The sequence below is a fragment of the Protomyctophum bolini genome, assembly GCF_963924005.1.
Source record: "Protomyctophum bolini genome assembly, chromosome: 22".
Lineage (NCBI taxonomy): Eukaryota > Metazoa > Chordata > Actinopteri > Myctophiformes > Myctophidae > Protomyctophum > Protomyctophum bolini.
Genome location: NC_137883.1, coordinates 15,014,026 through 15,029,020, shown reverse-complemented (window position 1 = coordinate 15,029,020; position 14,995 = coordinate 15,014,026). Strand labels below are relative to the sequence as shown.

The following is a 14,995-nucleotide window of genomic DNA, read 5'->3' as shown; positions in this document are numbered from 1 at the left end:
CTTATAGATCTGCTATTTTCAAAAGATTTTTCATACATTTGAAAACTTGAAATGGGAGATTCTGCACAATTACTTTTAGCACTTCAAGTACATATTGATGCCAGTACTTTCAGTTACTGAAGCAAATTTTGAATTCCGGATTTTCACAGACTACATTGCAGTAGGCTATTGATATTTTAAGTAAAATACTGTATGCGAGTGCTTTTTCCCACCACTACGTAAGGCCTTCGTCATGTGCCCCTTTAACTGCGGTCAGCTTTAGGAACCCCTCAATTCAGCCCTCTGCCTGTTTGTTTTATTTGAGGTTTTTTCCAGCCAGGGTCTTTCATCTTTCAGAGAAACACGTGAACTACAGTCACCACTCTCCCCTGGCAATGAAACTTTCACACGCACGCACGCACGCACACACAAACACACAAACACACAAACACACAGTATATGAGGGTTTATACAGTACAATATTTGTACCTCAAAATTATACTTAAGTACAGTACTGTGTCACATTTTTCAGTCCACTCAAGCGGAGCTGTTCCTCATCATTTAGAACGATACAGGAACACTTTGCTACATGCTGTCTGTAGTACACCAGTGGTTCCCAAACTTTTTAAGCTCAAGACCCATACTAGAAATGACCAGGGACCTAAACTATAGTGAAAGACCCATACTAGAAATTACCAGGGACCTAAACTATAGTGAAAGACCCATAATAGAAATGACCAGGGACCTAAACTATAGTGAAAGACCCATAATAGAAATGACCAGGGACCTAAACTATAGTGAAAGACCCATACTAGAAATGACCAGGGACCTAAACTATAGTGAAAGACCCATAATAGAAATGACCAGGGACCTAAACTATAGTGAAAGACCCATAATAGAAATGACCAGGGACCTAAACTATAGTGAAAGACCCATAATAGAAATGACCAGGGACCTAAACTATAGTGAAAGTAGCAGACCTGCAAGCTCACAGAATGGTGGGTACTGTGAGCTTGCAGGTCGGCAATTTTCACTACTTCTTAAACATCTGTTTTCTAATATATGGATTTTCTTAGATTTTTCTTTTATTTCTTCTTGAAATTACTGGGGGGAAAAGCATGCACGCTCGCACGCACGGACACGCACACACGCACACGCACACACACACACACACACACACACACACACACACACACACACACACAAACACACCGTCCAGTACTTAATTTGTAAATTATTAGGTGCCGCCGTGCCAGAGCTCATGAATCTATCTCTCTTCCTCCCTCTGCCTTGACTGTCGCAGACAGTGACACAAGACCGCCGAGTTGCGCTGTGTGCGCGCGGCACGGCACATATGAAATGGCATGATGATGTTCACGAGCAACACGATTTATCAACCATATTAAATACCATCCTTTTGTCAGGCACAGAGTCCCAGAACACAGACAGAGACGCTTAAAGACACAGACAGACTACTAGAGAGAGATGTGCGTCTGCGTCACCAACACTCTGTAGCCTACTTGATCGTAAATGTACAAGTAAATGTACTTGGTTACTTTCCACCACTGTATCATCATCATTACAGAAAATGAACCTACTGACTTACATCAGGAGGATAAAAGTGTGTCTATAAAATGCCCCCAGGCCACCTCCTACGCAGCTCCAACCATATGATAAAAACACACCAAATAAAGCTCTCTTCTTCCCTTTCACTCTCTCTCTCTCTCTCTCTCTCTCTAACAGCTGTTGTGTGTCAGAGTTATATTTTCACTGGTCACACAGAGAGAGTCCTTTGTGGGCCAAATATTCGTCACACTGGGAGTTTCATCTGAGGGAATAAGAGCCATCATGATGTGTAGCTGCCGGAGGAGTCGACGCCACGCCGACACAGTGTTCCGAGAGGAACTGCTATAGGGTCAACATTTACTGTCATACACAGTGCTGGGAAGTAACGAAATGACATGGCTGACATTTACTCAAGTGCTGTACTAAACACATATACTGCCACGTACCGTAGGAATTAATTTAATTCCTTCGGGGTGCCGAGGTCTTTCAGCCGAATACTATTCAAGGGCAATATATTACCCCAGGTCCTTGAACCGGAAGTTAAACACTCCTATGTTAAATCTATTGCATCACATTTCCAAGTCATTCGAAACATACATTTTGTAACCGCGATGTGGCCGTGATCGGACGTCAATAAAGCTCATTTTGATTAGAATAGGAATCTGGGATTAGAATTCGAGGTAAAAGCATCTGAAAAAGGTAAACAGACCGTGACTCAATGGCCTTGAGTCTCGTTGTCATCGCCCGTCTACATCGGGCTAGCATTCTAGAGATAATTAGATGTACTTAGGACCGCATCAATATAAAACAAAGACGGATATCCATCCGTGGCACTTAATGAATTAAATTTGTGAATTGTACGGAGGAGGGCTTTCAGGTAGGAAGGGGGCAAAACGCCTAAGTTTTTTTCTTTCTTTCTTTCTATTTATCCCCTAGTTGTTTCATGTAGTAGAGGAACAACAGCTAAACAGCTGATGATCTTGTGTTATGATCATGAGGTCCTCCTGTTGAAATCACAAGCTCTCTCTCCACCCTGAGGGGTCAGGTGGGGAGGAAAAATTACTCAAATGTTTTACTTAAGTAAAAGTATCAATACTGCAATGTAGAAATGCTCTTGTTACAATTAAAAGGCTTGAATTCAAAATGTACTACATTTTGATGCCAGTACAAAAGTATTGGCATCAAAATGTATATAAAAATGAGAAAGTACTCCATTATGTAGAATGTCCCATGGCCGAAATGGACATTAATGTATTGATGGTCACATTATTATTGCATCATCAATAATCAGGATAATTATGATTAACTTAAAAACAGATCCAATGGGATCAGACAGAGTGGTACAGGAACTAAACCAATCAGAACATGGGATCAGACAGAGTGGTACAGGAACTAAACCAATCAGAACATGGGATCAGACAGAGTGGTACAGGAACTAAACCAATCAGAACATGGGATCAGAGTGGTACAGGAACTAAACCAATCAGAACATGGGATCAGACAGAGTGGTACAGGAACTAAACCAATCAGAACATGGGATCAGACAGAGTGGTACAGGAACTAAACCACTCAGAGCATGGGATCAGAGTGGTACAGGAACTAAACCAATCAGAACATGGGATCAGAGTGGTACAGGAACTAAACCAATTAGAACATGGGATCAGAGTGGTACAGGAACTAAACCAATTAGAACATGGGATCAGACAGAGTGGTACAGGAACTAAACCAATCAGAACATGGGATCAGAGTGGTACAGGAACTAAACCAATCTGAACATGGGATCAGAGTGGTACAGGAACTAAACCAATTAGAACATGGGATCAGAGTGGTACAGGAACTAAACCAATTAGAACATGGGATCAGACAGAGTGGTACAGGAACTAAACCACTCAGAGCATGGGATCAGAGTGGTACAGGAACTAAACCAATTAGAACATGGGATCAGACAGAGTGGTACAGGAACTAAACCAATTAGAACATGGGATCAGAGTGGTACAGGAACTAAACCACTCAGAACATGGGATCAGAGTGGTACAGGAACTAAACCAATTAGAACATGGGATCAGACAGAGTGGTACAGGAACTAAACCAATTAGAACATGGGATCAGACAGAGTGGTACAGGAACTAAACCACTCAGAGCATGGGATCAGAGTGGTACAGGAACTAAACCAATTAGAACATGGGATCAGACAGAGTGGTACAGGAACTAAACCAATTAGAACATGGGATCAGAGTGGTACAGGAACTAAACCACTCAGAACATGGGATCAGAGTGGTACAGGAACTAAACCAATTAGAACATGGGATCAGACAGAGTGGTACAGGAACTAAACCAATTAGAACATGGGATCAGACAGAGTGGTACAGGAACTAAACCACTCAGAGCATGGGATCAGAGTGGTACAGGAACTAAACCACTCAGAACATGGGATCAGAGCATGCCCCCAGGGAGGCTCTCCAACGTTGAAGCACTCTGCCCTAGTGGTTCGAGCGTGAACTGCAGGCGGATCCGTGGATTTATGACGAGGAAACCCCGTGCCGCTGGAGTTTAACATTGAGTGCTCGGTTGCACTTCCGCATTTGACCTCCAAAATGTGCTGGTCAAATGCGGAAGTAGACCGTTCTTCCGGGTGCTTCAAAACGCCACTGAGCAACTTCCACTGAAATTAATAGCGGGTCGCTCCGGTTCAGTCTCTATCCTTGTATTACTCTATGGATCAGAGTGGTACAGTAACTAAACCACTCAGAACATGGAATCAGAGTGGTACAGTAACTAAACCAATCAGAACATGGGATCAGAGTGGTACAGTAACTAAACCACTCAGAACATGGGATCAGAGTGGTACAGTAACTAAACCACTCAGAACATGGGATCAGAGTGGTACAGTAACTAAACCAATCAGAACATGGGATCAGAGTGGTACAGTAACTAAACCACTCAGAACATGGGATCAGAGTGGTACAGGAACTAAACCACTCAGAAAATGGGATCAGACAGAGTGGTACAGGAACCAAATCCCCCAGCAGCCTATATAAGTATCAATGTCGTTGTGTGCAGACAAGGCGAGGCAGGGTCCGGTCCAGTCCGGGGAGAGCCCCACCCCAGGTTGCAGACACAACAATAAGCTGCTTTATTAGCAGGCTGAAACTGGAGACAGCTGGCACGGGCCCCTGGGGGCCGGGCCGGCCCGGCCACCACCACCAGCTCTACTATGTTGTATAGTCCCTGAACATGACACAAAGACATCGAGGTAGACGACTCAAGCCAGACAGCAAGTGATATGAGCTTTAACGCACGCACGCACACAATAATAAGGTTGTCATACTTTTAGAGCATATCTGTGATCAAAATGCAGACATAATTTCAATGAAACAAAGGGTTATGATGTGTGTATTTCAGATTGGGTCTTTTGACTCAAAGGCTTTCAGCTTTCAGGAAGAAACAAAAAATGCACAGGGAAGACATACCAGTATTTGAATATTCTAACCACAATGGGGGTCAAGAGAAGGGGTTCTCAACGTTTTTGACTGGGGACCCCCGAAAATGCTTTGGCCATGTCTCGCGAACCCCGCCCCCCTCCCCCAATACAAACGGACTGCAAAAATAACCTTAATAATGGAGAAAATATATCATAAATGAATACTGAAACCAGATATAATCATTAAGGAAAGTTTGTGCATGCACCACGTACTATGTAAACTCTTAATTTCCATTTTCCAGCCATTCAGTTGCAATTTATTTTTTTCTATTTTGGGACCCCCCAAAATAATCTGGTGACACCCCGAGGGGTCGCAGCCCATGGGTTGAGAACCCCTGGTCTAGAGTAATGTTAACTCCATAGACACATACAAATCATAAAAGGTATAAAAACCACGGCACTCCATCTTTAAAAAATGTATCCCACGATTTTGGTAAACCATTTTTTCGTCAACACTGTCTAATGTAATCCTGGGCTCTACACTCCCACTGCCAACCTGGGGGGAGCAACGGACTGACCTTGTGCTTCCTTCAATGCATGAGGAGTCCAAGACACTTCTTTTCACCTGACAGGGGAAAGTTTCCCCAGTTGGACATAGCGGGTGGAAGGAACCCGTTATATTACTGCATGTTTTTTTGTTCCTCTAATGTTTCTCAGTGGTTAGCTGAAGCGGTTAGCGGGAGTGCCTGTATACCCCAAAAATACACTGTCCACAACTACAAACACAGTGAACCACTTAAACCCCATATCGTCTCTGTTGGATGGAAACCTCATATGTCCAAAACTGTTAACTTTTTAGGATTCAAATTCAAAAGCATCAAAAGTAGCAGATTGCAGATCTGTGAGCTTGTAGAGCTGATATTTTGGCCCCAGAATAAGGGACGGACGCTAGGGTTTCATAACATCTCTCTGCTGTGCGTGCGTGTCAGACAGCGTGGGAGACAGAAGAACGCTGGCAAATACACGTCACTCTGCTGTAAGTACATTCCTAGATCATTCAAGTCTCACACGCATGCACGCGCATGCACACACACACACACACACACACACACACACACACACACACACACACTCTTCAGTATTACTATTCTTGTGAAGACATCCACATTTTAAGAGGTCTATCCATACTCCAGATTTTGGTGATAAGGTAATAGGGTGACCAAAATTACAACATGATGTTACTGAGCCTAAGCGCTTCACCACTCACCCAAACACATCTCTCTGTTATTACTTTATTATCACTTAAAACTTAAAAGTATGAATATGCCTTTAACCATAATCCCTAAACCTATACAACCTTATCCTGAATCTCGTTCCTATTTGTATACTGTAAGCCGAACTCTGCAAATCTTTTTTTTTTTTTTACACAAAACAAGCATTTTGTCACTCTCAGGTGGAAACGTCATTATGTCCAAAACGTTACTTTTCAGATTCAAATTCTAAAATAGAAAAGTAGCATCTCTACCAGCTCAAAGCGTGTCGCCTCGCGACACGTTTTGCGGCTCTGATACTTTTGATGCTTTTGTGTGACACTGTAGTACGATCAAGTTGGGCGTTTATTCACAGAAAAACAAAACCAGTTAAAATATGGAGATAGGATGTGTCTGCCCTCTACACCAGCGAAGGTTTCTTATTATTATGAGAAGTCAGGAAAATTCGACTAGGCTTGTGGGGCCTTTTTGGCCCTCACAAGCAGGCACGCACATACACACATGCGCACACACACACATGCGCACACACACGGGAACGGACAGACAGGCACAGCTGTAGGGTCTTACCGCTGGAGCAGTCGCTGCCTCCCCAGCCCGGCTCACAGTGACAGGTGTTGGGGGCCACGCAGCGGCCATGCACGCACGTCTCTGCACACTGAGCTGCAGAGCAGAAACACACGCACAGACACAGACACAGACACGCACACGCACACGCACACACACACACACACACACACACACACACACACACACACACACACACACACACACACACACACACACACACACACACACACACACACACACACACACACACACACACACACACACACACACACACAATACAGGCATTAAGACCTGCAGGCCCATTCTGCAAAATGCCTTCTAAAACAGTGGTTCTCAAACGTATTCGTGGAGGATTTGGCAGTTTGTTCTGTAAAAATGATTAAATGAAGATACTTACGGACACAGGTGTCCTCGTAGAAGGTAAATGACTAAATGAAGATATACTTACGGACACAGGTGTCTCCGTCCTCGTAGAAGCCAGGACAGCACTGGGACATCCTGCGGTACATGGTCTTCTCTCCCCGCCGATAGGCTGTTCTGTAGCTCACCCTGCATGGACGACCAATCACCGGAAGGATTCCATTAGCATGCACAGCTAATGATAATAATGATAATAGTATTTATTGTCCCCTTAGGGATATTCCTCTTCTTATTATTGTTTTTCCACAATTCTGTAACACATTTCTCATCTGGTGCCAATGGCGCTACTCTCCCTCTGTCAACTTGGGGAGAGCCCTGAATTGAGCACATGCTTCCTTCAATGCATGAGGAGTGAGCAGGCCGCTTCTTATCACCTGACAGGGGGGAGTTTCCCCGGTTGGACGTGACGCATGGAAGGAACACGTTATTACAACCAGTTCCTTTCCCCTCCATCCAATTTTGGCCATTTGAAGATAGCAGATCTACAGACTCACAATGTGTGTAGATCAGGGTAAAATACAATATACAATGCGGGGTAATATTGAAAAGTTTGTTTTTGTCAGACATGGACAGTTTAGTGAAAAAACTAAAACAAAAAACCATGGTGAACAATACAGGTTGACAAATTAGTTTGTACGCTAATAACAGAAGGGGAGGGGCTACAGATAATTATCTTATATAAGGCTCTAATTTGTTAGATCATAATTGATCCCTACAGTATGTCAAGAACAGAGGTTCTCAATATGAGTTCTGGGGACCTCCAAGGGTCCTAGAGGGAGTTCCAGTGGGTCCAGCTAAATGAGTTATGAAAACAACCCTGCCTGGGGCACCAAATTGCTCATGACCGGCACTGCTCCAAGGTCTAATCAAGGGTTTCTCAAAGTGGGTGCCTTGATGCCAGGGGTGCACCCTAGGGTGCCTTGATGCCAGGGGTGCCTCAGAATACTTAGAAAATATTTGGAATTCATCAATAATGTCACTTGAACTTCACTTGTGCTCTCACCGGTGGCGGGTGCACTTGAACCAGTTGATGATGTCTGCACAGCTGGTGTAGTAGATCTGATCGAATGGATGAGCGTACGACTCCTGCACCGTCACAGAGTAACTGCAACACAACACAACAAGGGTTATACCGTCAGCTGTGTGTGTGTGTGTGGGTGTGTGTGTGTGTGTGTGTGTGTGTGTGTGTGTGTGTGTGTGTGTGTGTGTGTGTGTGTGTGTGTGTGTGTGTGTGTGTGTGTGTGTGTGTGTGTGTGTGTGTGTGCGTGCGTGCGTGCGTGCGTGCGTGCGTGCGTGCGTGCGTGCGTGCGTGCGTGCGTGCGTGCGTGCTGGGCATTACGCTAAACTGCTCCGTTGTAACTAACAACATTTCACACCCCAACAGGTGTCACCAGCATCACAGCCAGAGTTGGTCTGTCTGAGGACTTTATAACGCGTCAGCTCTCGACCCCTAACCCCCCCTAACCCCATTAACCCCAACTACCTCCCACCATCCCCCGATTCGCACTTTCACCTCTTCTGAAATCTTCCAGGGCAACAACAACAACAAGCGCACACACACACGCAGCCGCACGCACGCAGTCGCCTGCACACAGTCGCACGCACACGCGCACGCACACACATCGTTAAACACCCCGTTTGCAGCTGTTGTGTTAGATTAGCAGTGAAAGTGAATCTAGCTGGGAACAGCCAGCTTTGGGGCTTTGTTCTCACTCAGACTTCCTTCATAGGTTTTGCGGGCGTCCCCCTTTAATTGGTCCATGGAAACCATTGGCTGATAAAACAAAAGCCTTGTTAAGTCACTTCATAATGGCTTTGTGATGACTTACATTAGACACACTGTAAAAAGCCTGTACTTTTGTTCGCGCTCAGAGAGTTACAGATAGCTAAATTAAAAGGAGTGCTTCACCTGTTTTTAAACTAAAATTTAAAACAAAATCATGATTGGAACTTGTGATTTTTTGTCATTAAAAATCGCAATATTTGAGTGAATCGATTTTTAAGCACGGGAGCAGCACAGTTCGAGCGGTAGTCCGACCATTGTTTCCGCATGTCGGATTGTTGGTGTGTCAAATCTTAGTGCGCATCCCATCTGTGGCTGCATGCATTGGCGTGTATGATTCAACTTTTCATGGTTTATATTGTTTAGAAATGTTTTAAAATGTTCTATAAAAAAGCCAAGTAGTAACTTGGGGGCAAAATCACAATATCGAATCGAATCGGCGCCCTAGGTATCGAGATCGTATCGAATCAGGAGGCAAGTGAATCATCCCACCCCAATTTGGTAGGTAAGATTCTGAACTGTCCACAGCCTTCCTCTGAGACAGTGAGTAGACACATAAGGTTCCATCTTATAATGAGCAAGGTTCGTCAATATGTCCGTACACGGACAAATGTGTCTGTGGCAAGACTAGACAGTCTGTGGCAAACTTTACATTTTCTGTTTTACACACCATTATAATGTTCTTATTTGGATCATGAGATCCAAAATACTGAATGCCAAGTCCCCAGGTGTTCTTCAGAATATGTGACACAGATTTACTACGACACTATGGCACATGAAAAAAAAATTGCCATCTAAATCGTTTTAAATTTTTAGACCGATTGAAGTCAAGTCCTTAGTTACTATTTTCCAACTGGGACATTAAATGATGACCAGTGTAATGTCTTAATAACTGATACATTCTACCAGAGAGAAGTCTTATTCTGTACGTTGTTAAAGACAGAAACAAATTACTACTGCTGCTTCTACCAGAGTAACAGATGATGTAAGTGTGAAAACCACACAGTTAGCGGAATATACATTACTATAATAACATTAAAGGCGTTGATAACAATGCCAGTAGGGAAACAGTCATAAGAAAATGATTTGTTTGTGGGGGGAATTATAGAAAATCACAGCATATAGCATTTGCGGTAGGCTATAACCAAAGGTTTGGAAAACAGTTTGCAAATGAGAGGCAGTCAACTGCGGAGTAGTTAACTTAAAACAAACATCTTTAGAGGGGCGGCAGTGACTCAGGGGTAGAGTGGCCGGTAGAGCGGCAGGATGGGAACTGTGAGGTTCCCAGTTCAATCCCGGGCTCCCAGATAGTGTCGAAGTGTCCTTGAGCAAGACTTGAGTGGAACGCCTAATTGCTCCCGATGAGCAGGTTGGTGCATTGTATGGTTTCCTCTGCCATCGGTGTAAATGTGTGTGTAAATAGGTGAATGTAATGCACAATCTATATAAAGTGCCTTGGATAAAAGCGCTATATAATTGCACCATTTACCAGAGGTTACTGACTCGAAGTAAAAATGTCATTTTAATGTCACAATTTGATGACACGGGTAAAACCGTCAGATTTCAACAATTATCAATACGTTCATATTTGACGTGTGTGACAATATTTTGAGTTTTAACATGACATACTAATACCTCAATCAAAAAGAATGAGAATAGCCGATCTACAAGATATGCCGGCTATCCGCGATCGCAGTGTTGCAAAACACTGAATCTTCACTGAAACTATACTATGTCCGGTCTAAACGGTCACACGCACTCACTGCGATGGAACACGTCTGGACATGCGCGTGGCGGGTTCACATGCACCCATGTGTTCCTCTTTCTGAGGATATGTCTGGATACAAGACGCTTGGATTATGACGGTCAAGAGTCGTGCCGGTGTTTATGAATAGAATTTTCATAACGTTTGATAGTTGTTGATAATATTGTGGACCCTATTTTTGGGGAGGATTCTTCACGGTGAAAGGGATTGTCCTTCACCGTGAAGGAAAGCGACAGAGCTTGTCTTCACGGGGTGAGTAATTGATTGACAAACAAATCAGTGTTGATTTTGACACCAATTTTGACTATTTTAGTCATAGTCTGTTGAATAAAATTCCAGTTAGTTTTTGTCATATTTTAGTAATCTGAGATGTTTTAGTGTTAGTCTAGTTTTAATTGACTAAATATCAGAAGATTTCAGTCTACAAAATCTACAGTTGATTTAGTAGATTAAAAATTTGGTGGGCCGTGATGACATTGAAATGCCTGATTTATACTCAGCTGTGCGTCAAAAACAGCAGATCTACAAGCTCACAACGTGCTGTTATTTTCAGAGAGTGACACTGGCACACAACCAAGCATAAAATAATGACTTGTCTTTTAGTTCTTACTGGATCTATTCTGCAGTAGTCTCACAGAGCATTGCGTTGTGATCTTGTAGATCCGGGATTTTTTGCAGACTGTTTGCCCCAAAGTAGTGATGGTATAGGGTTCATGTAAACGGCTCCAAAAAAAACTTGACTTACCTCTCCCAGTGGCTGCAGACGTTGGGGTCCTCTAGCTTGAGGGAGAATGCCGCGTGTGTTATGAAACAGATGGCCACAGTGAGGCGCTGTCCCAGAGACATGGCCATCGTTGTCCCACCTCAACCTACAGAGAGGAATCAAACAGGAAATGAAAACAAATTATATATATTCCCCCAAAAATGTCATTAAAACGTTGGGACATTTTTGTTTTCATTGTGATACCGATAAATAGGAACTTAAAGTCGGGGTGCAATGGCTTGTTTAGAGGAATGTACAGCTATTGGAATCAACCAGGTGAATGAAATCAAGATTAATTTGTATTCACGCAGGGCTTGACACGTCATCACGCAGCACGTTTCCGTTCAAAGGAAGTAATCAAATTAGATATATTGTTAGGTATGCCCGATTGCCCATATGATGACTATGCACGTATTCTCTAAAAGTGTTCGCACGCAGTCGTGTTCATTTCACTACATCTTTAAAGTACACTATGTTAGTTCCAAACCGGAACACAATCGATTTGATTCGACGTTCTCAAATCCACCGGCAATGTGTATTAATCCGCTCACAACACAGCGTCCGATTGCCCAAAGCCCAAAGTAAAAGCTTAAACAGATCTACAAGCTCACAATATTAAATATATGATATTCAAGTTAAATCTGACTTGCCTAAGCCTGCAGTGCAGATAACCTGTTGCATGTATTTTTCAGAATGGACAAAATTATTATAATTGTTTAATGCAGATGCAAATCGGTAATCGGCCATAACAGCAATTCATTATATCGGATATCGATATCGGCCAAAAAGTATCATCGGCACATCCCCATCACCAACAGGTGTCACCAACGTCTCTGCCACAGTGAACAGTGTCCCATCTGAGGACGTCATAACCTCGTGACCCACTGACCCCCACCCAACACGTCCTATCCCCTCAGAACGCCCCGACCCATCGTATCCCCCCCCCCCTCCCCCTAAACACCCCTATCCTCACATCTGATAGCCATAACATGTTGTTATTATGACTTTCTGATCTGATTTGTATCGTCACACTGGGGTTCGTTACAGCATCACGTCACTGCCTGCCACTACACCACAGCTGTACACACATGCACGCACGCACGCACGCACTCACGCACGCACGCACGCACGCACGCACGCACGCACGCACACACCTCAATTGTTTTCCCAAATGCAAAGAAAAAGGAAGGGTCTAATTTTTGTCTCTGTCGGGTGGAAACCTCATGTGTCCAAAACTGTTAGCGAAAACTTCCTGAAAACTTGGTTTGAAAACTCAAAAGTAGCAGATCCACAAGCTCGAAATGCGTCACAAAAGCACCATGTTTCGAGCTTGTCGATCTATGCTAATGTGTGATGCTAATGTGTGATGCTAATGTGTCATGTAGGGTATTAATTTACACACAAAAAACACACACAAAATGTGTCATCTCCATAAAGCTTGCAACCAATGTTTATTGACACCCACGCAACGATCAAACCCATCAACCATTGTTGTTGTGCTCACCTGGGATGTCCTGTCACCATTAGCAACATGTGACCCCCCCAAAGTATGCTTTTGAACACTGTCTGAAATAATGTATAAAGTATAGGCTACATGATTTGAACATTCACACTGCACAACATTATCAGACTGTATTACATGGCTTGGTTGAATGCTTGATCCTGATTGGTCAATGGCCAGCGCAAGGAATACTTTTGTTGTTACTTTTGGGTCAAATTATGAATGTATTTATTGAGTAGCCATGTAATAATATACGCCACGCCGGTAGTCGTTTAGAAATAATGGCCTCAGGGTTTAATCATCTGGTCGGGGCCAGTCTGGTGTTATTTCTCAACAACTACCTGTGCAGCATATATATTATATACTGTATAATAATCCCTTGCTTAAAATGTACACTTCAGATTTACATGAACACTGAAGGAGACAAAGTGGGATGGTAAACCTAATAAAGTCAGCAGCATGTGTCCAGCTGTCTGCTACCATCAAACAGCTCACACTGTCTGTCTGTCTGTCTGTCTGTCTGTTTTCAATCTGCTCACACACTAGTGACAACATTGCAGCAACGTCTGGTTGTCTGTCTGTGTCAGTCGCACTACGTTAGCATAAAGCTAGAAGCGTTTTGGCATGTGGCCTTTCTGCTGCAGGTTCTAGATTGTTTTATCGTCATGTAGCAACGATGCAGCTGTCAACTTTACTACACCACAGGCAGCAGTGGCGGAGGAAGAATTCACATTGTCTTGCTAGTTCACCCAAAAATGACTATTCTTTTCTATCAATTACACACCCCGTGGAGCCTTGAATTCATAGAGATTTTTTTTCAGTTTTTGTCACACTCCTAAGTCATTAATTGGGTGTCCTATCAGAGACATTAGCATCTCTCCTCTGGCCGTCAGGAATTTGACTAAAACAAAAACACCTTCCATGAATTAAAGGTTTCATGGGGGGTGTGTAAGAATTTTTTTGAGTGAACTAGTCCTTTAAAGTAAAAGTGGTCTAGTCAATATACCACAATATAGAAATACTCTTACAAGTTCAAGGCAGATATTAAAAATCTGACTTCAATGAAAGCACAAAAGTACCGGTATATTAATGGCATAAAAATAATGGTACCAAACAAACAAGTACTAACGTGTCAAACCTTTTCAGAAATACTGTAAACTGTCTACAAGCTCTTCATGTGACGCATCATGAGTGCAGATCGTCTATATATTTTCAAATAAATAAATGATAAAACAGGGCTTAATTTGTTAATGTATGTTTAGAATATGTTTTGTATAATAATAATCTAAATATATAAAGTAACTTGTAACAAATGGTTTCCAATAATTGCAGTTGAGTAAGAAGTACAATTGTCTCTGAGGTGTAGTGGATTAGTAGTACAGTATGAAGTATATAGTTACTTGGGTAACTTAAGATTTTACTTATGAGCACAGTACTTGAGTAGATATACTTGGTTACTTTTGGAGTTGTGCTGGTTCAAAGTTCAAGACGATTTATTGTCACCAACGATGCAGCTGTCACTCAGTTGCATTCCTCTGACCTCAACAGTGTACTTTTACTTAAGTAATGGTACAAAGTGAAAGCCATGCATTCAAACTTTTACTACAATGTAGTTTTACATTGTAGTAAAACTACAATGTGTTGGCATCAACATTAAACCATTAAGACCTGAGGCCGATTCTACAAAAGCCTTCTAAATCAATAGTTCTCCAACTTGTTCATGTCAAGGGCATGACAATAATATGCATTTGGCCCAGGCATTGAAGTACAGTTTACACTTTAATAAATAGAAGTAGAATAGAGTCAGGTTAGGAATAATGACTGGTGCTAGTTTAGCGTAAGAAATGACAGAGATTAATATTGGCCTTTGAAGGGCCAAGAAGCACTCCGTTTGTATCCAAGACAAAAACAACACCACAACAACCAAATCTCTATCACAGAAAGTCAATGTTGCACAAA

The 14,995-nt window shown here is 42.7% G+C and overlaps 1 protein-coding gene across 2 annotated transcripts in view; it reads right to left on the bottom strand.

The window, feature by feature from the left end:
* Window positions 1–14,995, bottom strand: part of megf10 (multiple EGF-like-domains 10) — a 61,938-nt gene that overhangs the window by 41,895 nt on the left and 5,048 nt on the right. For both annotated transcript variants that reach the window (XM_080794421.1, XM_080794422.1), the window contains exons 2-5: window positions 11,518–11,641; window positions 8,228–8,329; window positions 7,253–7,353; window positions 6,805–6,897 (exon numbers count right to left, since the gene is read on the bottom strand). In XM_080794421.1, the coding sequence (XP_080650547.1) occupies window positions 6,805–6,897; window positions 7,253–7,353; window positions 8,228–8,329; window positions 11,518–11,624 (403 nt within the window). In that variant the 5' untranslated portion in view covers window positions 11,625–11,641. The remainder of the gene's footprint in view (window positions 1–6,804; window positions 6,898–7,252; window positions 7,354–8,227; window positions 8,330–11,517; window positions 11,642–14,995) is intronic.